The following is a 25,809-nucleotide window of genomic DNA, read 5'->3' on the forward strand; positions in this document are numbered from 1 at the left end:
CATTGCATCTTTCAAGTATCCAATGACTTCCTCTGGAGTTTTTCCTTCTACCTCTTTTGCTATATTTCAATTCCATCATTACTTCTCAGTAAACTGGTTAAAATATCATTCCTATTGGTAAATCCCTGTTAGAAAAATTAAAAAAAAAAAAAAAACCAAAACCCCCCAAACCCAAAAAACCACCCCAGGCCCAAATGGTGTCACTTAGACCGAGTTCCAAACAGGTGCTTAATATAAAATCTAACTGCAGTTTCAAACTCCCCAAAAATGTAGTCTTGGATGGTCATTCAGGAATTTTTCAGTCACTGCCAATGGGTCTGCCACAAGGGCCCTCTCCATCCCAGAGGAAGATGAGGTCATTTGAATGATAAGACCCCTTTGTTTTTTTCCCCCCTAGAAAGGGCCTAGCCTGGAACAATCCTTTTCTTTTGCTAATAACTTTCTTGCTCCTTTCCGCCTCTAGAAAAACCTTCCATTTTGTACAACTCCTTGGTGTGCCTCTCTACTTGCTAGGTGAGGTGCTGCCCAATTCATGAATCGTTTAATAAAGCCAATTAGATCTTCAAATTTACCTGGTTGAATTTTGTTATTTCATGGGAGCTTCTTTTTTTCCTCCAACTCTTCATTATTAAGGGGTTCAGTTCTGTCAATTTAAATGTTCTTCTTTTTGGCCTGTGCTGCATTTGGTAAGTCACAATTTCAAGGTACCTGCACCCAACAGTTTTTCTATAACACAGAATTTTTTTTCTAGTAATTCAAATAAATGTAGAGGAAAGAACCGGAAATCCTGAACATTGGTTGCTCTAACTTTATTATTTTTTCACGCTATTTGGCATCAACAGCAAAGCATCAACAACAGTAAGGTCTTCCCAACTATCTAAGATTTTTTCCTTAATATATTTAATTCATCGCCTCCCCAGTCATGCTTTTCTTGCTTGCGGAGAGAGAAGCCAATCTACTCAATTTCCTTTTGCAGCAGCAGAGGCTACCGTAGGGGAGGAAGACCTTCCCCTGCCCGGGGTTCTTCTAGCTGGACTTAGAATCAAACTGACAAGAGACAGATTTACAGGAGAAAATTTAATAGGTGTACATATGAGGAATCCACACAGACATGAAATCCCAAAGACAATGAGGCAACATGAAGTTTATATAAGCTAAGAAAAGGGGTAGGGCCTGAGGCTACAAAGGGGAGAAGACCATTAGCAAGAAAGTGAAAGGAGATGTTCTGAAAAACAAAAGTTGCCCTATTATGCAGGTAAGTTTCTTAGGTAAAGGGGAGTCTCTGTTACTAGCTCTCGGGGTGACACAGGCTCTCCTTTCCAATGTAAATTTAGGCAACTGAGGGGCAGGCAGACAGCTTTTCCCTCATCTGCTGGGTTTCGATTACCTTTAACTTGAAATAATCTTTACCCCAAAGTGGTCCATCTTGGGGCAGCCCGCCCTTGGCCCTCATACTGCACTTAATGCTACTAACAAAATGAACACACAGCAATTTTAGCCTGGAGACAATACTCAAAAAGCAAGGCAGTTTATACAATTCCACTTAGGTTACTTGAAAATAGCTTTCCCTATCTTGCCTATAAGTAATTTACTGAAAGCTCTTCACACTTTGGTTGGCCTGAATCTGTAGAGACTCTAATGTGTAAAATTTATAAATTCCTTCCTACAAAAATCTTGCAACACATATTGGAACTTGGAGTTGCAGAAAACATGTTCCTTATTTAATTCCCTTTGCCAATGATAATCAATGTTTTATTGGCCAAATGGGAAATGACTACCCTACTCCTATGTAGTTTGGCTTCCATTAAGTAGGAGGAAAAGTTTCTTTTCAGGACATGGTTTTGGGTGGTTTTTAAAAATATTTATTTATTTATTTATTTATTTATTTATTTATTTATTTATTTATTTATTTGAGAGAGAAAGAGAACAAGCGGGATGGGCAGAGGAAGAGGGAGAGAATCTGAAGCAGACTGTGCTGAGCGCAGAGCCTGATGTGGGGTTTGATCTCAGGATCTGAGGTCACAAACTGAGCTGAAACCAAGAGTTGGATGCTTAATGACTGTGCCATCCAGGTGCCCCTCAGAACATGTTTTTAAACTCCAGTGTTTGCTCTCTAAATCTGCCCTGTACAAATCTAACCAAATATATGAATCACCAGGTTCTTTTATTTATTTTCCCCCAAATACCTAGTTGAGAAGCATTAATCATTATTTAACCCCAAATATACCTGATCTAATCAGCACTAGTTGTGGACTAAGATAAGGCTCTAAGCAGTAATCTGCAGAATTTAATTCTCTGGTTTAAAAATAGGCTTAAAAAGCTTCTTGGCTAAGGTGAGCTTCTCCCTTCCCCCGCCCCTTGTTCTGAGCCTCCACCTCCCTCTCCCAACCCTTATAACAGACTTTAACATTTGGTTCAGAAAGATAATTCTGGGGCGCCTGGGTGGCTCAGTCGTTAAGCGTCTGTGTTCAGCGTCTGCCTTCAGTTCAGGTCATGATCCCAGGGTCCTTGGATCGAGCCCCACATCGGGCTCCCTGCTCGGCGGGAAGCCTGCTTCTCCCTCTCCCACTCCCCCTGCTTGTGTTCCCTCTCTCACTGTGTCTCTCTGTCAAATAAATAAATAAAATCTTAAAAAAAAACAACCTCATACCCTTAAAAAAAAAAAGAAAGATAATTCTGGTGCTGCCTAATTAGCAGCAGATTTAATTTCAATGATTCATAGTTGGAGGATTCCCTCTTTTACATTATAAACACTACTGACCACCCACTATGGGAAGCACTACGCTAAAGTAGTTTATATCTTTACATTCAAAAGATGTACAAAGACACACCAATATCCTCAAAAAGTTTACCAACTGGCTAGGAAAGTGAATCATACACTTATAAAACATGAAAATAATCACTCTGAAATTTTGTTATTTGTAATGCTTATTTCACAAATAAAACCTCTAACCACACACAATTCTATAACCAAATATTTTAATGTTGTCAACATCCAATAACTGTTTACAGTCTGCCCTTGACAAAAAAATGCAATCCCAGGCATCTTAACAAGTTATTACCAACAAGAAAATATTTTTGAGCTAGTTTTAATGGTTCCCATCATTTATATTTTCTCTCAATTACCTGGAATAATAACAAAATCAACAGTACTCTAGGTTTTAAACAAGCAGCCAACCCGTTTTGCCCAAGAAATATTCTCAGAAAGACTGTTCTTCAAATCTTTTGTTTAATCCCATCCACTGTATTTTTCATCTCAGACACTGTAGTTTCCATTTCTAGAAATCCAATTTTGGTATTTTTTAGAACTTTCATGTCTTTGTCTTAGTTAACTTTATTCTATATTCTAACAGGTGGAATACAGTTATAATAATTCTTTTATTTTCTTTCTCTGCTCATTTGGACATCTGTATCTGTTCTTGGTGGGTTTCACCTGATATTCCCTTTATTATGGGTTATATTTTCTTGCCTTTTTGCATGTCTGATAATCTTTGGATGCCAGACATTGTAAATTTTATTTTTTTGGGTGCTGGATAATTTTGTAAATCTTGAGCAGCAGGCAGAGGGAGAGGGAGAAGCAGTCTCCCGCAGAGCAGAGGGCTCTGTGTGGGGTTTAATCCCAGGACCTGGTTCAGGGATGCAGTTAAGTTACTTGGAAACAGCTTACGCCTTTTAGCTCTTTGCTTTTGTGATTTGTTAGGCAGTTCTAGAGGAATGTTCAGTCTAGGGATAATTGTTTCCAACAACTAAGTGTTCTACCCAATGCCCCATAAGTTAGTTTTTTCCAGTCTGGCAGGTGGCACAGACATTGTTCTTGCACTGGTGTGAACACAAGGTTCTTCTTCCTCTGGTACTTTGTCCTATAAACTCTCACTGTCTTGGTCTGTCTGGACCCTCATCATGGTCTCCTCAACTCCAGGAGTCTGCTGGGTTCCACAATGGTTCCCTCTCCCTGTGTACTACAGCCTGGAGACTCTCTCCAGGCAGTAAGTAGGGGCTCATTTTGTTTATTTACCATCTCTCAGTGATCACTTTCTCCCACTGTCTGATGTATAATGTTTTAGAAGCTGTTTATTCATGTATTTTTTCTGTTTACAAAATTTTGTTGTTGTTGTTTTAGATAAAAGGGTTTATCAGTCTGTTTTATTCCACTTCTTGACTGGAAGCCTCCATTGTTTCTTTCTTCTCTTTCTCCCTCTCCCCTTTATTTTCCCCCCTCATTCCCTCTATTATGCTAACTTATTTTGAAATAATAAAGACTCATAATAAGTTGCAAAAATAGTACACAGAGGTCCTGTGTACCCATGAACCCAGTTCTCTCAATGGTCACATAATCATAGTGCATTATCAAAACCAGGTAATTGGTTGGCAAAGTACAATTAATTAGACTACAGACCTTACTCAGATTTCGTCATTTTTTGCATACACTCACTTTTTTGTGTATACTGTCATGACATTTTATCACATTTATAACATCATTATAATCAAGATATAGAACTGTTCTATCACCACAAAGCAAGTCCTTTGTGACGTCTCTTTATAAAGAGTCTCATCCTCCCTCTCCTTCCCTAACCTTTGGCAACCACTTGTCTATTCTCAATTTCTATAATACTGTCACTCCAAAAATGTTATATAAGTGGAATCATACAGTGTATATCATTTTGAGACTGGCTTTTTTTTCACTCAGCATGCTACCCTTTAGTTCCATCCAAGTTGTATATATCAATAGATCATTCCTTTTTTTTTTTTTTAAGATCTTATTTATTTATTTGACACAGAGAGAGAGAGCACAAGCAGGGGGAGTGCCAGGCAGAGGGAGAGGGAGAAGCAGACTCCCCACAGAGCAGAGGGCTCGACATGGGGCTCCATCCCAGGACCCTGTGATCATGACCTGAGCCAAAGGCAGACGCTTAACTGACTGAGCCACCCAGGCACACCCAGATCATTCCTTTTTATTGCTGAATAGTATTCCATTATATAGACATACTATAGTCTGTGTAACCATTTACTGATAGAAGGGTATTTTCATCATTTCCAGCTTTGGGAATTACAAATAAAGCTATAAATAGTTGTGTATAGGTTTTTATGTGAACTTAAAGTTTCATTTCTCCAAGATAAATGCCCAGGTGTATAACTGCTGGGTCATATAGTAGTTTTATGTTCAGTTTTTTAACAAACTGCCAGACTGAAGTTTAGAGTGGCTGTATCATTTTACATTCCTAAAAGCAAAGTAAGAGAGATCCAATCTCTCATTATCAGTATTTTTTATTTTATCCATTCTAATAGGTATTATCTCATTCTGGTTTTAACTTACACTTCACTAATGGCTAGTGATGTTGAACATTTTTGTGTTTTTATCTGCCACTGTATATATCTTCTATGGCTGCATTGTTTCTTAAATCTTACATAATCACACTTTTATGGGCACAAATCATTTTTTCCTCATTACTGGGAAGAAGTCATTCAGGGTAAGATTTGGCTGTGGTTCAGTATTTCTTAAGTGACCAAAATAAATATAAAAACAAAAACAAACAAAATCCCCAGGCATTACAAACAGAATTCATATGCTCTAAGATTAGGGCCTGCACTTTGATCTCTAGTCCAGGGAGTCAGCAAATTATAGCCCGCAGGCCAAATCTGGCCTGAGGCCTGCTTTTATGGCCTAAGAGCTAAGAATGACTTTTACATTTTTAAAGGGTTATAAAAAAAAAAAAACCAAAAAAGAATATGCAACAGAAATAAAATGTAGCCTGCAAAATCTAACATATTTACTATTTAGCCTTACAGGTAATGGTTGCAGACGAAAAGAAACAAAACCTGGTCTCTTCTTTTTTTTTTATTTTTTTATTTTTTTAAGATTTTTTTTTTTTTATTCATGAGAGCCAGAGCGAGAGAGAAAGGCAGAGGGAGAAGCAGGCTCCCAAGGAGCAGAGAGCCCGATGCGGGACTCAATCCCAGGACCCTGAGATCATGACCTGAGCCGAAAGCAGACGCTTAACCATCTGAGCCACCCAGGCGCCCCTTTTTTAAAGATTTTATTTATTTATTTGAGAGAGAGAGAATGAGAGAGAGAGCACATGAGAGGGGGGAGGGTCAGAGGGAGAAGCAGACTCCCTGCCGAGCAGGGAGCCCGATGCGGGACTCGATCCCGGGACTCTAGGATCATGACCTGAGCCGAAGGCAGTCGCTTAACCAACTGAGCCACGCAGGCGCCCCAAAACATGGTCTTTTTTGGTAAACATTAACAAATGAAGTTGATGTCTAATTTCTATGACATTCCCAGTATCTTATACTTTAAAAAATGATGGGGAAACAAAAACACATTAAAAGCACAATCTGAAAGCAGTTTTTCCACATTAGCTCCCTGTCAAAGTATTTTTAAGCAGACAGCCATAAACCTATAGTATTCTTCATTCTCTTACTGAATTTTTTCCATGTCATCTTAAAGCACATTTACAAAACCGACAAATCCATGTGCTATAAGCTTGGAGAAAACTCAAACTTCAGTGTGCTCTAAAAAAAGAATTATTTCTATGAGTCATATCAAAAATTAGGTTTTTTACTCATCTGGAGGGAAAACACTGTCACGAGATCTTAAAAGTGGCATTCTGTGGGCTTAGTCCCATTTGAATCTCTTTTCCAACCCATGTACCAGTTTTCCATTATAAATCACAATACCATTAAATGTATAACTCTCTGGCCTAAAAACACGCTGAGAACTCTCTTTTGACTTTGGTCTAATCCCAAATAAATTAATTTTTTATATGCTTTACATTTCCAGTTTGACTAAAATAAAGAGAACCTAGTAGTATCACATTCTCTACTAAGCAGACAAGGACAAACATCATTTGGCTGGCAACAAGCTTTATCTCTAATACACTCTAAACATTTAAACTGGGGGCTTTAAGACAAAAGGATTTTGTACTGCATGCAGTTTTGGGCTCACATAATGTCTTGATATACCACAGTGAGGTTTCATATCTAAGTTGATGAATCAAGACTAAAACCTAATAGAGAAGTCAATTTCTTCCAAGAAATACATTACCTAAGCCACTCATCACTTATTAAATTCGCCATAAATGGGTAGAGCACGAAACTTGGAATCAAGGATCTTATAAAGATTAAAAAATGCTCTCCAAAGAATACATGCTATGCACAGCTTTTAAAGTACATAAATGTTTCAGCCTCAGAGTCCTGGGCTTTCTTTTGACCTCAGAATAGCATATAATACTTGTGAATCACTCTAAGAATTGTACTATATACAGTTATTAGTGACAGCAACAGCGAAGGAAACCATGAAGCAGGAAATCAAATAAAATTACAAGGCTGGCACATCAAACCCTGTGGGAAGCCTGAGCCCTAGGGACTAATTTTTACTGGCATGGTTTTTTGCAGAAATCATGCAGTACAGATACAATCCAGACTTCTTAGCAGTGAGGGTATTTCTGTTTCTATGCCTCATAGGCTCTGTAAGGAAGGCCCAGATGAGCTGAGCTCAGCTACCTATAATAACAACTCACAAATAAAGCTGCTCATTATTTCCACAACTGGGTTTCATGTTGGAAATCTCCACAGAAAAAGCAATCTGCCCTGATTTTCTAGGCCTCTTAAATTATCCCATCCATTTGATCTGGGCACCAAACAGTTTTAGAATTAAAATGAAATATGAAAGTTTCTATAAACTCAGCCACTTGCTCATACAGCTCTCTCCAAAGAGAAAAACTGCTCTGTTTTTATGTGAGTTTCCTCTGCACAATTACTCTAATGGATTTAACCTAATATGAGAGACAATCTATAGATACATCTGGGGCTAATAGTACTCTACAAAAAAAGTTCTGCTGATCAGTACCTAGATTCTTATGCTGTGGGCAGGAAATAAACTTCATTCTGCAACTTGGGCCTTCCTGGTTTAGGAAGGAGGGAGGGGCTAGAGTATAAGACATAATAACATATAACACACAAAAACAAATACTCTTGAGGAGCCTCATAATAACAAATGAAGTAAGCATTTATCTTCCTCATAGCATCCATTTATCTATTTCTTCAATCAAAATTTGTTGAAGGCTTATGTGTCTGTTGAGTTTAAGATAGATTACTGTGGAGTCCAGGCCACTGACTTCTTTCTTGTGAATTACTGCAGTAACATGCTAATTAGCTTTTCCTTCACTCACCATTGTCCTTTCCAATCTTTCTCCACTCAACATTCAGTGATATTTGTAATGCATAGATTTGGTTGTGTAAACCCTGATGAAAACCTTTTGGTGCCTTTGCAATGCACTTAGTATAAAATTCAAATCAGCCCTATATGATCTGACCCCTCCCAAAGTCTCCAGCCTTCCTTTATGCCACTTTCCCCTACTCTCTGTAGTCTAGCTATACTGCACTTCTCTCACTTCTTCAAACTCACAATGCTAGTCTAATTTAGATGTGTCACATACATGCTTTCATTATCCCATATACAAACATTTAATACATTTATTCCACTTTATTATGTTCACTGATTTCTCTTGCCTTACTAGGATGTAAGCTTCTCAGATGACAGAGAGACCTTTCGTTCCTAGTTTCTAGCAGTGTCTGGCTCAATAATCAATAAAAGTTTGTTGAGTGCCTGACTGACCAAATAAAGGAAAATACAGAAGACAGGAGGAGCTAGGCAAAGGAAAGATGATGTTTGTTTTTATTTTATTTTTTTAAGGATTTTATTTATTTATTTGACAGAGAGAGAGAGAGACAGCAAGAGCAGGAACACAAGCAGGAGGAGGAGAAGAGGGAGAAGCAGGCTTCCCGCTAAGCAGGGAGCCCGACGAGGGACTCGATCCCAGGACCCTGGGATCATGACCTGAGCTGAAGGCAGACGCTTAACGACTGAGCCACCCAGGCGCCCTGATGTTTGTTTTTAAATATATTATGCTTGAGGTGGTACTGGTTTAGTGGAATAAGAATGGGCAAGAGAAAAGAGATCAGGTCTGCAGATACTGATATTATCCAGTGACAGACTAGTAAGTGTTCTTAAATGATTTAATGAGGTCTTTTTTTTTAATGGCTGAAGTGGTGAAAATAGGGTTTTAAAACTGAATTAAAACTAAATCTAAATTTACAGGAAGGCACATGATTCTGTGAGTAACATTAAAACATGACAAAGTAACTTTAACTTCTAATTCAAAAATTCTTAATATATGTAAAATAATTTGATTATGCTATCATTCAGAACATTATTAAACAAATTTATATTATTGCTTTAGATTACTGGGACTAAAAAAGGTAACTATTGTCTCCTTATTAAAATCAGGAGATTAGATCACAAGAAGTTGATTCTTACTATATTTAATACAGTTAATTTTCATCAAATTTTCACTATGTCGGGGCGCCTGGGTGGCTCAGTCATTAAGCATCTGCCTTCAGCTTGGGTCATGATCCCAGAGTCCTGGGATCAAGCCCCGCATCGGGCTCCCTGCTCCGCGGGGAGCCTGCTTCTCCCTCTCCCACTCCCCCTGCTTGTGTTCCCTCTCTCGCTGTGTCTCTCTCTGTCAAAAAAATGAAAATCTTTAAAAATAAATAAATAAATAAAAAATAAATAAATAAAATTTAAAAAAATAAAATAAAATTTTTTTCACTATGTCACTAAGAGTCTGCCCATTGGGCACTGAGTTAGATGAGGGTGGGTGTACAGGTCTTATTTTTATTACCTGTTATGCTTTTTGTTAAGATTCTATGATTTTCAACAAATTACTTTTTAAACTTTTATGACATATAAAATGAATAAAGGCATACCTTGCTTTATTGCACTTTGCTTTATTGTGCTTTGTAGACATCGCATTTTTCACAAATTGAAGGTCTGTGGCAACCCTGCACGAAGCAAGTCTATTGGTACCTTCTTTCCAACAGCATTTGCTCACTTTGTGTCTGTGTGTCATATTTTGGTAATTCTCACAATATTTTAAACTTTTTCATTATTATTACACGTGATGGAGATCTGTGATCAGTGGTCTTTGACGTTACTGATGTGACGGTTTTGAAGCACCACAAATGGCACCCAAACAAGATTGCAAACTTAACTGATAAATGTGTGCGTTCTGACTGCCCCATGGACTGGCCAGTCCCCCATCTCCCTCTCCTCTTAGGCCTCCCTATTTCCTGAGACACAACAATCTTGCGCCAACATTAGGCCAGTTAATAATCCTACAATAGACTCTAAGTGTGTAAGTGAAAGGAATAGCCACACATCTCTCACTTTAAATCAAAAGCCAGAGATGATTGAGTTTAGTGAGGAAGCCTTGTCCCAAGTCAAGACGGGATGAAAGCTGGGCGTCTTGTGCCAAATGGTTAGCTAAGCTGTGAATGCAAAAGAAAACTTCTTGAAGGAAAATTGAAAGTTACGACTCCAGTGAACACATGAATGGTAAGAAAGTGAAACAGCCTTATTACTGACATGGAGAAAGTTTTAAAGGTCTGGATAGAAGATCAAACCAGCCACAACATTCCCTTAAGCCAAAGCCTAATCCAGAGCAAGGCCCTAAAACTCTTCAATTCTATGAAGGCTGAGGTGAGAAAGCTGAAAGAAAAAGGTTTGAAGCTAGCAGAGGCTGGTTCATGAGGTTTAAGGAAAGAAGCGGTCTCTGTAACATAAGAGTGCAGGGTGAAGCACAAGGGGCTAAGGCAGAAGCTGCAGCAAATTATCCAGAATATCTAGCTAAGATCATTAACGAAAGCAGCTACACTAAACAACCGATTACACTAAACCACCGATTTTCAATGTATACAAACAGCCTTATATTGAAGGAAGATGCCACCTATGAATTTCATAGCTAGAAGGGAGAAGTCAATGCTTGGCTTCAAAACTTCAAAGCACAGGCTGACTCTCCTGGTAGAGGCCAATGCAGCTCGTGATTTGAAGTTGAAGCCAATGCTCATTTACCATTCTGAAAATCCTAGGGCTCTTAAAAATTATGCTAAACCTACTCTGTCTGTGCTCAATCATGGAACAACAAAACTTGGATGACAGCCCATCTGTTTACCACATGGTTTACTAAATATTAAGTCCACTGTTGAGACCTACTGTTCAAAAAAAAAAAAGATTCCTTTCAAAATATGACTGCTCACTGACAATGCACTGGTCACCCAAGAGCTTTGATGGAAATGTACAATGAGATTAATGTTCTCATGCCTGCTAATACGACATCCATTCTGCAGCATATGGATCAAGGAGTCATTTCAACTTTCTAGTCTTATTGTTTAAGAAATACATTTCATAAAGCTATAGCTGCCATAGAAAGTGATTTCTCTGATGGATCTGGGCAAAGTAAATTAAAAACCTTCTGAAAAGGATTAATCATCCTAGTGGCCATTAAGAACATTCATGATTCATGGAAAGAATTAAAATATCAACATTAGCAGGAAGAAGTTGATTCGTGGATGACTTTGAGGGGTTCAAGACTTCAGTGGAGGAAGTAAATGCAAATGTAGTGGAAAGAGGAGAAGACCTAGAAGCAGAAGTAGAGTCTGAAGCTGTGACTGAATTGCTGCAATCTCAAAATAAAATTTTAATGGATGAAGAGTTGCTTTTTATGGATAAATAAATAAAGTGGTTTCTCGAGATGGAATCCATTCCTGGTGAAGATGCTGTGAAGACTGTTGGAATGACAACAAAGAATTTAGAATATTACATAAACTTACTTGATAAAGCAGCAGCAGAATCTGAGAGGAGTAATTCTAATTCTGAAAGTTCTACTATGTGTAAAATACTATCAAACAGCATCATGCGTTACAGAGAAATCATCTGTAAAAGAACCAACGCTGCAAAATTCACTACTGTTTTTTTTTAAAGATTTTATTTATTTATTTGAGAGAGAGAATGAGAGAGAGAGAGAGAGCACATGAGAGGGGGTAAGGTCGGAGGGAGAAGCAGACTCCCTGCTGAGCAGGGAGCCCGATGCGGGACCCGATCCCGGGACTCCAGGATCATGACCTGAGCCGAAGGCAGTCGCTTAACCAACTGAGCCACCCAGGAGCCCCTTCACTACTGTTTTAAGAAATTGCCGCAGCCACCCCAACCTTCAACCTTCAGCAGCCACTACCCTTATCAGTCACCACCCACCAACATCAAGGCAAAAAGATTATGACTCACTGAAAGCTCAGATGATGGTTAGCATTTCTTTTTTTTAGCAATAAAGCATTTTTAATTAAGGTATTTGCATTGTTTTTTTAGACACAGTGCTAATGTACACTTTAACAGACTACAGTATAGTATAAACATAGCTTTTATATGCACTGGGAAACTGAAAATATGCAGTGGTGTGGAACTGAACACACGAGATCTCTGAGGTATGCCTGTATTTAAAACTGAAACTGATCTCCTGAAGACACTCCACTGCTACCACCACCACACACTTTTTCAGTGTCCTTTTCAATGCCATTCTGGTAAGATTTGAAAGGCAACTTCACCAGCATTAATTCCCCCTTTTTTTGTACTGTGTACATGTATTTACTATATGTATACAATAAATATTTTAAAAAATAGTATCAACCATCAGTGCAGACAGAGGTAATCAGAAAAAATGTGCAAAAGCCATTCACATTTCTGGGACTGAGAATTTGTTGTTTTAAAAGAGCAAGTTTACAATGTGCATAATACCAAACCACATTTGTGTTTATTCCAATCATAGAAAGTTAACTTTGAGTCTTGTACTATATATATATGATTTTTAAGGCCAAGAGTTAGAAAGCAGGTGTACCAGAAAAAAAAAAATCATGGTCTTAAAAAATTTTTAATTACGGTAAAAAATGCATAAAACTTACCATCTCAATCATTTTTAAGTTTACAGTTCAATAGTGTGAAGTATACTCACATCGTTGTACAACAGATCTCCAGAACTCTTTCATCTTGCAAAACTGAAACGCTATACTCATTGATCAACTCCCCGTTTTCCCCTTCCCCTACTTTTGTTTCTATGAATCTGACTACTTTAGATATCACATATAAGAGGAATCATACAGTATTTGTCTTTTTGTGACTGGCTTATTTTACTTAGCATGATGTCCTCAAGGTTCATCCATGTTGCATCATGTGACAAGATTTCCTTCCTTTTTAAGGCTAAATAATATTCCACTGTATGTCTATACCACATTTCACTTATCCAGTCACCCATCAATAGACATCTGGGTTGCTTTTACCTTTTAGCTACTGTGAGGAATGCTGTTATGAACATGGGTGTGCAAATATCTCCTAGAGATAGAAAAAAAATTTTTTTTTTAAAGATTTTATTTATTTATTTGACAGAGACAGAGATAGCGAGAGCAGGAACACAAGCAGCGAGAGTGGGAGAGGGAGAGGAGGCTTCCCGCTGAGGAGGGAACCCGATGTGGGACTCAATCCCAGGACCCCGGGATCATGACCTGAGCCGAAGGCAGACGCTTAACGACTGAGCCACCCAGGCGCCCGAGATAGAAAAATTTTTAAATTGATTTTATCCAATGCCATCTTGGTGAGTGTTTCAAACGAAATGTCTACATTGTGCTAAGCAGTTAGAAGAAGAGTGTCAAACACCAAAATGTGACAATGGAAAAGAATAAAAGAGTAAAACTGCAGTTAAGTATACCATATTTCTACTTACATATGGATGATGACTATTTATCTTACATAGCAAAATGCAGCACCCTTACCAGTAATTATTACACCATCATCTTTGTGAACTTCAGTCATTTCTTGAACATGGACTTCTGAGTTCACATCAACCTCTTTCCCTGATAGCTGTAAATGAACTTGAAGAGAAGATGTGACCTTGACAAGAATAGAGCCTATAATAAATTTTAAAAAGTTTATTAATGCAAGGAAATCAAAAGTACCAGGGGCTACTTAAAAGATGATTGAAAGGGTAGGATTGCTCCTAGAACACTGTCTTTACTCCTTAGCACACTTTATTTACCCAGCAGTGCAGGGCACCTGGGTGGCTCAGTCGGTTAAGCATCTGCCTTTAGCTCAGGTCATGATCCCGGGGTCCTGGGATTAAGCCCCACATCAGGTTCCCTGCTCAGCCAGGAGTCTGCTTCTCCCTCTCTCTCCAACCCTAACCCCCTGACTGTACTCGCTTTCTCTCTCTCTCTCAAATGAATAAATAAAAAATCTTTAAAAAAATATTTATAAATGGCACTGTCTTCTCCTTACTTCCAAGGCATTCACAGTAACTTCTGTCAAGGCATGAGTCATTAGAATATTATGAACTTCTTTTGCCAATAGCCCTAGTCAGCTTATCCAATATCAGAAAAGTGAGGAGTTTACTACACATGTAGCTTGTAGATAATATTTACCATTAATTGAGCATTTACTGAGAGTAAGACAGCTTAATTAGATTATCTCTTTTAATCTATGTATTGACTTTATGAGGTATTATTATAATCCCAATTTTAAAATGAGAACTTGATCAAGTTCCCACTAGCACTAGTGTTGGAATCTAGCTTCACTTCAATGACAACAGAGCCCATGTTCTTAACCACTGTGGTATTTCACACTGCTCCTTCATCATATTATAGGACTTGTGATTTCACTGATCACTATGACACAACTGGAATCCTAAGCTCTTGGCTTTTAGTTGTACCTTGTGCATGTGTGCTGGGGAGGGAGGGGTGGTTGTGAGAAATAATAATTAAAAAAGGGGAACATGTGAATTTCAAGTAACTAATTTCAATGGATTACAGTCTTTTGGATACCTGAAACAAGACATTCAGGTTTATTTCCACTACAATCTTACAGTAATTTAAGCTTCTAAAGGAGGAAACAAGAAAAAGTACTCTGTTAGCTAACAAATAATTTTCCAAAACAACTACGTAGGTTGCAGTGCAAACTCACCAACACACTCCTGTTTCAGAAGTTTTTCTTTCTTTGTTTCTCATATATCAAATAAAGTAAGAGGCCCTGGCCATAGAACGTTAAGCGGATTTCCTCTGTGGACAAAGGTGGTCAGGAGGACTTTCATTGTGAATGTTGTAAAGATTCCTTTTAAAATGCACGTATTTATGGGTCATTGTTTGTCTTTTAGTTTGGTTAACATCAGCCCAAGTTCCCCTAATTTCTTATCTTCTCCGCCTTCCTACCTGGAGCTAGAAAGTCTGGGGTAAAACTGATAAACTCTCATAATTACCCCTCAAAAAGGGTGGGGGAGAACGAAGCTTATCACTACAACTGGGTTATTTTATTTATAAAACAAACTGCTTTTCAGGTTTTAAAGGTAAACTACTGGCAGGAGATTCCCTATAACAACAGATATGAGGGATTCTGGGGGAAAAAAAAACCTGGAAAATTTCAGAATGAATAGAAGATGCATGTTTTTCTACCAAACATACTTTCTTTTTTCTTTTTTTAAGATTTATTTGACAGAGACAGCAAGAGAGGGAACACAAGCAGGGGAGTGGAAGAGGGAGAAGCAGGCTTCCCGCGGAGCAGGGAGCCTGATGCGGGGCTCAATCCCAGGACCCTGGGATCATTACCTGAGCCGAAGGCAGACGCTTAACGACTGAGCCACCCAGGCGCCCCTCTACCAAACATACTTTAAAAAGAAGAAAAAAATAGATTTTTAAAACTTTTCTGTAGGACTTTTTATCTCCAAATACATCAAATATGGTAATTTTATGAATACTTTTTTCCTGTTCTTTTTTTTTTTTTAAGATTTTATTTATTTGAGAGAAGAGAATGAGAGAGAGAGAGCACATGAGAGCGAGGGAGGGTCAGAGGGAGAAGCAGACTCCCCCCGGAGCAGGGAGCCCGATGCGGGACTCGATCCCGGGACTCCAGGATCACGACCTGAGCCGAAGGCAGTCGCTTAACCAACTGAGCCACCCAGGCGCCCCTTTTTTTCTGTTCTTAAATGAGAAAGAGATGTTAAATCTGTAAGAGCTTTAAAAATGTTAAGCAATGCAACTACTTCTATCCTCATCTCTCTCCATATCCTTAAAAAACAAGTTGTCACTACTGAAACTCCATTACTGTCTGTGAAAGAATTTTCATGACTTGAAAACTTTCCCAAAGGTCCCATCCTTAACTATCTTTTTTAGAAAGAAGGGCTCTTGCTACATCTTCAACCTCTTTCACTTCCTAAACTGTTTTTATGGTTACTGACATCAATACCATTTTTTTACATTAAAATGTGAACTGATACTAACTATACCATTTACTGAAGACATACTATATTAAGATCATTGGTTTCATCAAGGACAAATTTTAAATGGAAGAGTCAGTACTCAGATGCAGGTCTGACTCTTAAGCCTAAATAAAGCCTTTTTGAAAGAATTAATAAGGTTAACTCATAGGAAGAGAGAAAACAAGCATGCAACATTCTTTTTCACATGGCAAAATGGAGAACATCTAAGAGACTCAAGTGGTTGGCTCCCAAATCCTACAGCAAGACAGGGGCAGAGCTGGAAAGGATTCTAGATGTCTATACTAACCATTAAGCAACAGAATCCTGAATAATTTTCCATTACTCTCTCTTTTTTTTTTAAATGGGTCATTCTTGTTCTTTTTTTTAAAGATTTTCATTTATTTATTTGACAGAGAGAGAGAGACACATTGAGAGAGGGAACGCAAGCAGGGGGAGTGGGAGAGGGGGAAGCAGGCTTCTGGCAGGGCAGGGAGCCTGATGTGGGGCTTGATCCCAGGACCCCGGGATCATGACCTGAGCCGAAGGCAGACGCCCAACGACTGAGCCACCCAGGCGCCCCTCCATTACTCTTTTTAAAAAGTTACTGTTCCTAAGTGTAGTTAGAATTAAAAGACCTAAAGTAAGACAGAAATTTTTGTTTCCAGTTATTTTTAAGCTTTATGCCAGTCCCAATAGGAAAACCCACAAAATTATAAACTTAATCAAATCTTGCAACATCATATGCTATTTGAATAAGTTACTGGAACAACATCCCAAATAATGCTCAAAAATATTTTATGTGGATGAAAATTAACAATGTTTTTTGTTTTATTTTACTTTTTTGTCCATCCATACAAAACAGGAAATAACTTTCATATAAGAGCTACTTATTAAAAACTTTGTACTCTGTTACTAGTTATAGTAAATTAGTAATGGTTTACATTTTTTCTCTTAGGGCCTTCATAATAAGAGAATGCATTATATGACTTCTATGGCACTTATAAAATATCCTGAATGGCATTACTGAAGCTCTCAGGAATTCAGTGAGAACACAATATTATCCTATTTTAAACGAAAAAAATGTAATCTTGAGAAATCAAATCACATCTGTGTGTCAATAAAAAAAACTTCTGTTTTAGGTCTCTGTGTTTGTAGTTTTATTTTGACACTCTGACAAGAGACCCTTGTTGAACAAAAACTATTAAGCCAACATGACCAAGAAATTGCTAACAGCAGGAATAACTGGTTTCTGTAAGGAAGTATTTTCCTTGTTATACATATATAGCCCTGTTCTGGCCAATATGCAAGATCTTCTGGATTTTATTCAAAAAAATTTTTAAACAGAGCTACGTATTCTTAACTTTCTGCACCCAGGTCACTTCAGCCCCTATGGCCAAGCTACTCCAAGTTTCCAAGCCACTTGCCACCATGTACACACAGACATATATTCAGTCTTCATATGACTAAAAAGCATATCAGTTTTAATGAAATACTTGAATTCTTAGAATAAGTTATTTGTAACAGAAATAAGATTATATAAAGAGACACATCATAATAAGACTTAATACTTCAAGAGATTAAGTCAACAATCACTTTAGAGGGCCTTCCTGATGATACCTTTATTTCAGGATCACACATTGCAAAGAATTACCATAGAGTGATGGCTCGAGAAGGTCGTATTACAGGATGGTAGAAAAGCTCCCAGAAGAATGTATGGGAGAATTTTCCCTCCAAAGAATATTCTATTTCAGACATAAAACCAAACTGAAAAACCCAAACACTAACACTAAATAATTCCACAGTAACAGTCAATATATTTTAACATTTTTGTTTGCACTACAAAGGGAACAAGAGTCTTTATGGCCATCTGTTCCAAAAGTTTCAAAAATCATTGGTCTAGAAGGCCAGTATTCCAGTCAGTCTTTATTATTCTTTTCTTTTTCTCTTTTTAAAGAATTTATTTTTAAGCAATCTCTATACCCAGTGTGGGGCTCAAACTCACAACCCCAAGATCAAGAGTTGCATGCTCCACCAACTGAGCCAGGCAAGTGCCCCTCTGGCCAGTCTATTTTATTTTATTTTTTACTTTATTTTATTTTTTAAAAGGTTTTATTTATTCATTTGAGAGAGAGAGAACATGAGGTGGGGAGGGAGGGGTAGAGGGAGAGGGAGAAAGAGATTCCCCACTGAGCAGGGAGCCCAACGCAGGGCTCTGTCCCCGAGATCATGACCTGAGCTAAAGGCAGTTACTTAACCGACTGAGCTACCCAGGTGCCTCCCCGCCATCAGTCTTTAAATCAAATCCTATCAGAAGACATTTTCTTGACTCATGATGTCAGTATAGATAAAATAATCTGACCATCTCTTTCCTGGATGTTACATAAACCTTCCGTACACCATATATCAAAATAAAACATTCTACGTGGCTAACCTGCATGGGATTTCAACTCCACTTTCCCTAGTTGGCTGACATAAACATCTATTGCACCCTGATGAGTTGAGGCCTTTAGACATCCAGAGGATGAATCTAGGAAAAAAGAAAAACCATAAATATAATCATTCTTATTGTAGTAACTGAAATGATAAACTTGAAATAAAAGACTCTACTTCAGCAATAGAATAAGGCACTAAGAGTCTTGCAAGGTTTTGTATTTTCCCCATAGTTATGCCATCTTTCATTTTAAATGAAAACAGAATCAGAAATCTACAAATCCATACCTAGATAATGAAATATTCCTATGTCTACAGTAACGTGCATAACTTATTGATAAACATGCTTACTCTGCAACCTAATATACAGGAAGGACAGTGCACAAACAGTGGACCTTTGACAGCCAAGACTATTAAGCACCATTGATATATTTAGTTTATTATCAAATTTCAATATTTACTAAAGAATTTTATCTCATGTACAGACACATAGAAGTAGTAGCAAAGTTAACAAAAATCAAAACTTCTTTTATTTTCTCCTTTTAGCATATTTGGTAGTACTAAAAAATTACTGCTAATAGTGAAAACTTACTCCAGATAAGATTTTGTTGCATTTCTCAAACAGAAATGGAGAAAAAGGGAGTCACTTAAAGAGTGGGTAAAGCTTGTTTATATCTAAATATTTCTTTTTTTTTTTTTTTTTTTAAGATTTTATCTATTTGCGAGAGAGAGAATGAGAGACAGAGAGCATGAGAGGGAGGAGGGTCAGAGGGAGAAGCAGACTCCCTGCTTCTGAGCAGGGAGCCTGATGTGGGACTCGATCCTGGGACTCCAGGATCATGACCTGAGCCGAAGGCAGTCGCCTAACCAACTGAGCCACCCAGGCGCCCTATATCTAAATATTTCTTTTCAAATTTCTGGAATTGAACAGATATCTTTCAGTCAGGAGAAGAAAATCATAATTAATTAAAGTGGTGCTGATTTGAAACTCAAATCTCTGTCATCATTGACCCCAGTTTTCAAAAAGCCAACAGTTCAAGTTCAAGGGAAAACTGACCAAGTCAGAGATAAAGAAGAGAATGATGTTGAAGAGTCAGCACTAAGTAGCTTCTTCCTCCTCAACCATGGCAACTGAATATTTAATTTAATATTCTGTCTGACTGCCCTGGGAAGGCCAAAGCATATTTTTTTAGAAAGGTCTCTTAAAAAGCATATTTTATCAGGAACTTTACTACTTCAAAGTGAAACAAATTAGGGAGTGTGGTGAAAACAATGCCAAAAATTATATTAAACTTTTAATAAAATGTGAAGAGAAAACATTTGTATACTAAACATTTTTCTTCAAATTTTTACATGACCCTAAACAAGGCAACTTGAATAAACTGATTAAAATTTGGCCCCAAGATAATTTATAATAATTATCTGTAATCTATACTGAAAATTGCCTTTATTGGACCCACTTTATTTAATTCTTAAGTTCAAAAGTAAACACTGGGGAATTAAGCCATTAGTGATAAATGACATAGAATAGTTGGGCAAAGACGAATCTCTCTCTCCTCAATTATCAACAGAAACTCCTCATAAATAACCTCTTAATGCAACCTAAAAGAAGCCAAGTAAAAATATATTATGATTAAAAAAATGTGGACTACACAATGTGCGTATTATCCCAGGTCGAACAAAGTAAAATATTTGAAACATTAGTTTGATTTCTTGCTTTCTCTAGGAGGAAAAAAACCCACAAGATTTTCATGAGGCTAATAAACACTACTTTTCACTTCTCCCCCCAAGCCAATGGGAAATAATAGCTAAATAATTTTATCACAAGCCACTGAGTAATTACATCCTCATGTTATCAGTCTTGAGCTCTGATAATGGCCCATCCCCCTTGGAGACTGTCAAAAAAATAAAATAAAATAAAATAAAACTCAAGATATGTTTTCAAAAGAGAAAGCAAAACTGATACTTGAAAAGCTATGTAGCAAATGCTTGGAACTAAAAATTAATTATCAAGAGTCAAATTAAGACTTCCTCTACAAAATTTCATTTTTTGGAAATTCACATAATGGAGAAATTCTATAGCTCTCAGAAAAAGCCTTAAGGGAAATATGCATTAGAGGGCGATTAAGAAGTGAACAGAAATTATCAGTCCAGCTAGTGTTTGGAATAAGTGGACTCACAGAGAGCTTTCTAACATCACAATTTTGGCAAGATGGCGGAGGAGGAAGAGACCTAAATTTTGTCTGGTCCCAGGAATTCAGCTAGATAGGGATCAAACCATTCTGAACACCTACGAACTAAAAAGGAGATCAAAGAAAAGAATAGCAACAACTGTCTGAAAAGAAGAGTGACCACTTTCTGGAAGGTAGGGCGTGTGGAGAAGTGAATCCGAGGCGATATTCAGGAAGAAAGACGGTGGGGGGAGGGGGCCTCTGTCAGCGACTACTGACAAGAGATAGAGCAGTGGAGAACAAAATCGGAATTTTTAGAAGTCTGTTCCGCTGAGGGACGTCACACCAGTGGCTAAGCGGGGGTTGGGTGAGGGGGGTGGGGGGGTGGAACCCTCAGTGTGACAGTGTGGTCTCAGGACCCTCAGGGTCACAGAAAGACCGGGGCTGCCTGAGTGCAGCAGAGCTCCCAGGTATCAGAGTAGGGAAGCCAGCTACAAAGACGGAGCCAAGGAATGGGCTCTCAGCTCGGGGTTGCCATAAACCGTGATCTACGGCACAGTCAGGCCACTGCTCTTCCAGCAGGGACCCAACAAGTGGCAGACACCCCTTCCTCCCCCGGGAGGAGAGGTGCGGGAGCACACCGCAGGAATCTGCTGGGTTTGGAGAATCCACCCAGGGTCGTGTGTCAGAAATTGAAACGCTTGGTCACAGGCTGGGTGAGCACGGAGTGTGGCTGTAGACAGGGTAGACGGGAGTGATTGACTACTTTTCTGTGGGGGCTCACTGAGGAGTGGGGCCCTGAGTCCTTGGCTCCTCCGGGGGGAGATTGGGAGGCCGCTATTTTCATTCTCGTCCTCCAAAGCTCTACGGAAAGCTTGCAGGGAAAAGAAGCTCCCGAAAGCAAACCCGAGCAGATTACATAGCCCAGACCCGGCAAGGGCGGGGTAATTCCACCTCCAGCAAAGACATTTGGGAACCATGGCAACAGGTCCCTCCCGCAGAAGATCAGCAAGAACAGCCAGCCAAGACCAAGTTTACCGATCAATGAGAATGGCAGAACTCCAGCACTAGGGGAATACAGCACATAGAATTCATGGCTTTTTCCCCCCTGATTCTTTAGGCTTTCAAAGTTAATTTTTTTTATTTTCTTTTTTCCTTTTTCTTTTTTGAATTTTTCTTTTCCCCCTTTTCAACCAACATCTTATCAATCCCTTTTCTTTAAATCTTTTTTATTTTTCATTTTTAGAGTTATATTCTATCCCTTTATAGTAGTTAACGTTATTGTTGGTATATATATAAGTTGTTCTCTCTTTAAAATTTTGAGATACAGTTTCTTCTAACAGACCAAAATATACCCTAAATCTCTAGTGTATGGCTTTGTTCTAGTCTCCTGCCTGATCACACTTTCTCCCTTTTTTTTAAAAAATTTCTCTTCTTTCTTTTTTCAACCAACTTATCAATTCCTTTTATAAAATCTTTTATAATTTTCATCTTTACAGTCATATTCCATCCCTTCATTGTATTTACCCTTATTTTTGTACATATATAAGCTTTTCTTTCTTTAAAATTTTGGGAGGCACTTTCTTCTAACAGACCAAAATACACCCAAAATCTAGTGTGTGGCACTGATCTATGCACCAGCCTGATCATATTTGATCATATTCTTTTTTTTTTAATCTCTTTCTTTTTCTTTTTTCTTTCTTTCCCTTTCTTCCCCCCTGGTTTCGGGTCTCTTCTGATTTGTTTAGTGTATATTTTTCTGGGGTCGTTTTTACCGTTAGCATTTTGTTCTCTCATTCATCTATTCTCCTCTGGACAAAATGACATGACAGAAAAAAATCACTCAAAAAAAAGAACAAGAGGCAGTACCGACTGCCAGGGACCTAATCAATACAGACATTAGTAAGACGTCGGAACTAGAGTTCAGAATGACGATTATACAGACACTAGCTGGGCTTGAAAAAAGCATGGAAGATACTAGAGAAACCCTTTCTGGAGAAATAAAAGAACTAAAATCTAACCAAGTCGAAATAAAAAACACAATTAATGAGGTGTAATAAAAAATGGAGGCTTTAACTGCTAGGAAAATAAGGCAGAAGACAGAATCAGTGATATAGAAGACCAAATGACGGGGAACAAAGAAGCTGAGAAAATGAGAGATAAACTACTGGATCACGAGGGCAGAATTTGAGAGATAAGTGATACCATAAGATGAAACAATATTAGAATAATTGGGATCCCAGAAGAAGAAGAAAGAGAGAGACGGGCAGAAGGTATATTGGAGCAAATTATAGCAGAGAACTTCCCTAATTTGGGGAAGGAAACAGGCATCAAAATCCAGGAGGCACAGAGAACGCCCCTCAAAAATCAATAAAAATAGGTCAACACCCCGACATCTAATAGTAAAACTTACGAGTCTCAGAAACAAGGAGAAAATCCTGAAAGCAGCTCGGGAGAAGAGGTCTGTAATCTACAATGGTAGAAACATTAGTTTGGCAAAGAACCTATCCACAGAGACCTGGCAGGCCAGAAAGGACTGGCATGATATATTCAGAGCACTAAATGAGAAAAATATGCAGCCAAGAATACTATATCCAGCTAGGCTGTCATTGAAAATAGAAGGAGAGATAAAAAGCTTCCAGGACAAACAAAAACTAAAGGAATTTGCAAACACGAAACCAGCCCTACAAGAAATCTTTAACGGGGTCCTCTAAGCAAACAGAGAGCCTAAAAGCAACATAGACCAGAAAGGAACAGAGACAATATACAGTAACAGTCATCTTACAGGCAATACAATGGCACTAAATTCATCTCTTTCAATAGTTACCCTGAATGCAAATGGGTTAAATGCCCCAATCAAAAGACACAGGGTATCAGATTGGATAAAAAAACAAGACCCATCGATATGATCTCTGCAAGAGACTCATTTTAGACGCAAAGACACCCCCAGATTGAAAGTGAGGGGGTGGAAAACCATTTACCATGCTAATGGACACCAAAAGATAGCTGGGGTGTCAATCCTTATTTCAGACAAACTAGATTTTAAACCAAAGGCTATAATAAGAGATGAGGAAGGATACTATATCATACTAAAGGGTCTATCCAACAAGAAGATCTAACAATTGTAAATATGTATGCCCCTAACATGGGAGCAGCCAATTATATAAGCCAATTAATAACAAAAGCAAAGAAACACATCGACAACAATACAATAACAGTAGGGGACTTTAACACCCCCCTCACTGAAATGGACAGATCATCTAAGCAAAAGATCAACAAGGAAATAAAGACTCTAAATGACACACTGGACCAAATGGACTTCATATTTATATTCAGAACATTCCATCCCAAAGCAACGGAATACACATTCTTTTCTAGTGCCCATGGAACATTCTCCAGAATAGATCACATCCTAGGTCACAAATCAGGTCTCAACCGGTACCGAAAGAATGGGATCATTCCCTGCCTATTTTCAGACCACAATGCTTTGAAACTAGAACTCAATCACAAGAGGAAAGTCGGAAAGAACTCAAATACATGGATGCTACAGAGCATCCTACTAAAGAATGAATGGGTCAACCAGGAAATTAAAGAATAATTTAAAGAATTCATGGAAACAAATGAAAATGAAAACACAACTGTTAAAATCTTTGGGATGAAGCAAAGGCAGTCCTAAGAGGAAAGTATAGAGCAATACAAGTCTTTCTCAAGAAACAAGAAAGGTCTCAAATACACAACCTAACCCTACACCTAAAGGAGCTGGAGCTATAAGAGCAAATAAAGCCTAAACCCAGCAGGAGAAGAGAAATAGTAAAGATCAGAGCAGAAATCAATGAAATAGAAACCAAAAGAACAGTAGAACAGATCAACGAAACTAGGAGCTGGTTCTCTGAAAGAATTAGTAAGATTGATAAACCCCTGGCCAGACTTATCAAAAAGAAAAGAGAAATGACCCAAATAAATAAAATCATGAATGAAAGAAGAGAGATCACAACCAACACCAAAGAAATACAAACAATTATAAGAACATATTATGAGCAACTATATGCCAGCAAATTAGATAATGTGGAAGAAATGGATGCATTCCTAGAGATGTGTAACTACCCAAACTGAGCCAGGAAGAAATAGAAAACCTGAACAGACCTGTAACCACTAAGGAAATTGAAGCAGTCATCAAAAATCTCCCAACAAACAAGAGCCCAGGGCCAGATGGCTTCCCAGGGGAATTCTACCAAACATTTCAAGAAGAATTAATACCTATTCTTCTGAAACTGTTCCAAAAAATAGAAATGGAAAGAAAACTTCCAAACTCGTTTTATGAGGCCACCATTACCTTGATCCCAAAACCAGACAAAGACCCCATCAAAAAGGAGAATTACAGACCAATATCCCTGATGAACATGGATGCAAAAATTCTCATCCAAAATACTAGGCAATAGGATCCAACAGTACATTAAAAGGATTATTCACCACGACCAAGTGGGATTTACCCCTGGGCTGCAAGGTTGGTTCAACATCCGCAAATCAATCAATGTGATACAATACATTAACAAAAGAAAGAGTAAGAACCATATGATCCTCTCAATAGATGCAGAAAAAGCATTTGACAAAGTACTGCATCCTCTCTTGATTAAAACTCTTCAGAGTATAGGGATAGAGGGTACATACCTCAATATCACAAAAGCCATCTATGAAAAACCCACAGAGAATATCATTCGCAATGGGGAAAACCTGAGAGCTTTCCTCCTAAGGTCAGGAACACAGCAGGGATGTCCACTATCACCACTGCTATTCAACATAGGACTAGAAGTCCTAGCCACAGCAATCAGACAACAAAAAGAAATAAAGGCACGGGCGCCTGGGTGGCTCAGTCGTTAAGCGTCTGTCTTCAGCTCAGGTCATGATCCCAGGGTCCTGGGATCGAGCCCTGCATCGGGCTCCCTGCTCCATAGGAGGCCTGCTTCTCCCTCTCCCACTCCCCCTGCTTGTGTTCCTTCTCTCACTGTGTCCCTCTCTGTCAAAGAAATAAATAAAATCTTAAAAAAAAGAAAGAAAGAAAGAAAGAAAGAAAGAAAGAA

The 25,809-nt window shown here is 38.3% G+C and overlaps 1 protein-coding gene across 2 annotated transcripts in view; it reads right to left on the minus strand.

Moving 5' to 3' along the window:
* FAM185A (family with sequence similarity 185 member A) overlaps positions 1–25,809 on the minus strand; it is a 70,763-nt gene that overhangs the window by 2,139 nt on the left and 42,815 nt on the right. The window contains exons 6-7 of one of the 2 annotated variants that reach the window (XM_035020422.1): positions 18,562–18,657; positions 13,660–13,794 (exon numbers count right to left, since the gene is read on the minus strand). The exons of the other annotated variant lie outside the window; for it this stretch is intronic. Of the exons in view, the coding sequence (XP_034876313.1) occupies positions 13,660–13,794; positions 18,562–18,657 (231 nt within the window). The remainder of the gene's footprint in view (positions 1–13,659; positions 13,795–18,561; positions 18,658–25,809) is intronic. 2 annotated transcript variants of the gene reach the window in all.

This window comes from Mirounga leonina, unplaced genomic scaffold, assembly GCF_011800145.1.
Source record: "Mirounga leonina isolate KUSES-001 unplaced genomic scaffold, KU_Mleo_1.0 Mir_174, whole genome shotgun sequence".
Taxonomy (NCBI): Eukaryota; Metazoa; Chordata; class Mammalia; order Carnivora; family Phocidae; genus Mirounga; species Mirounga leonina.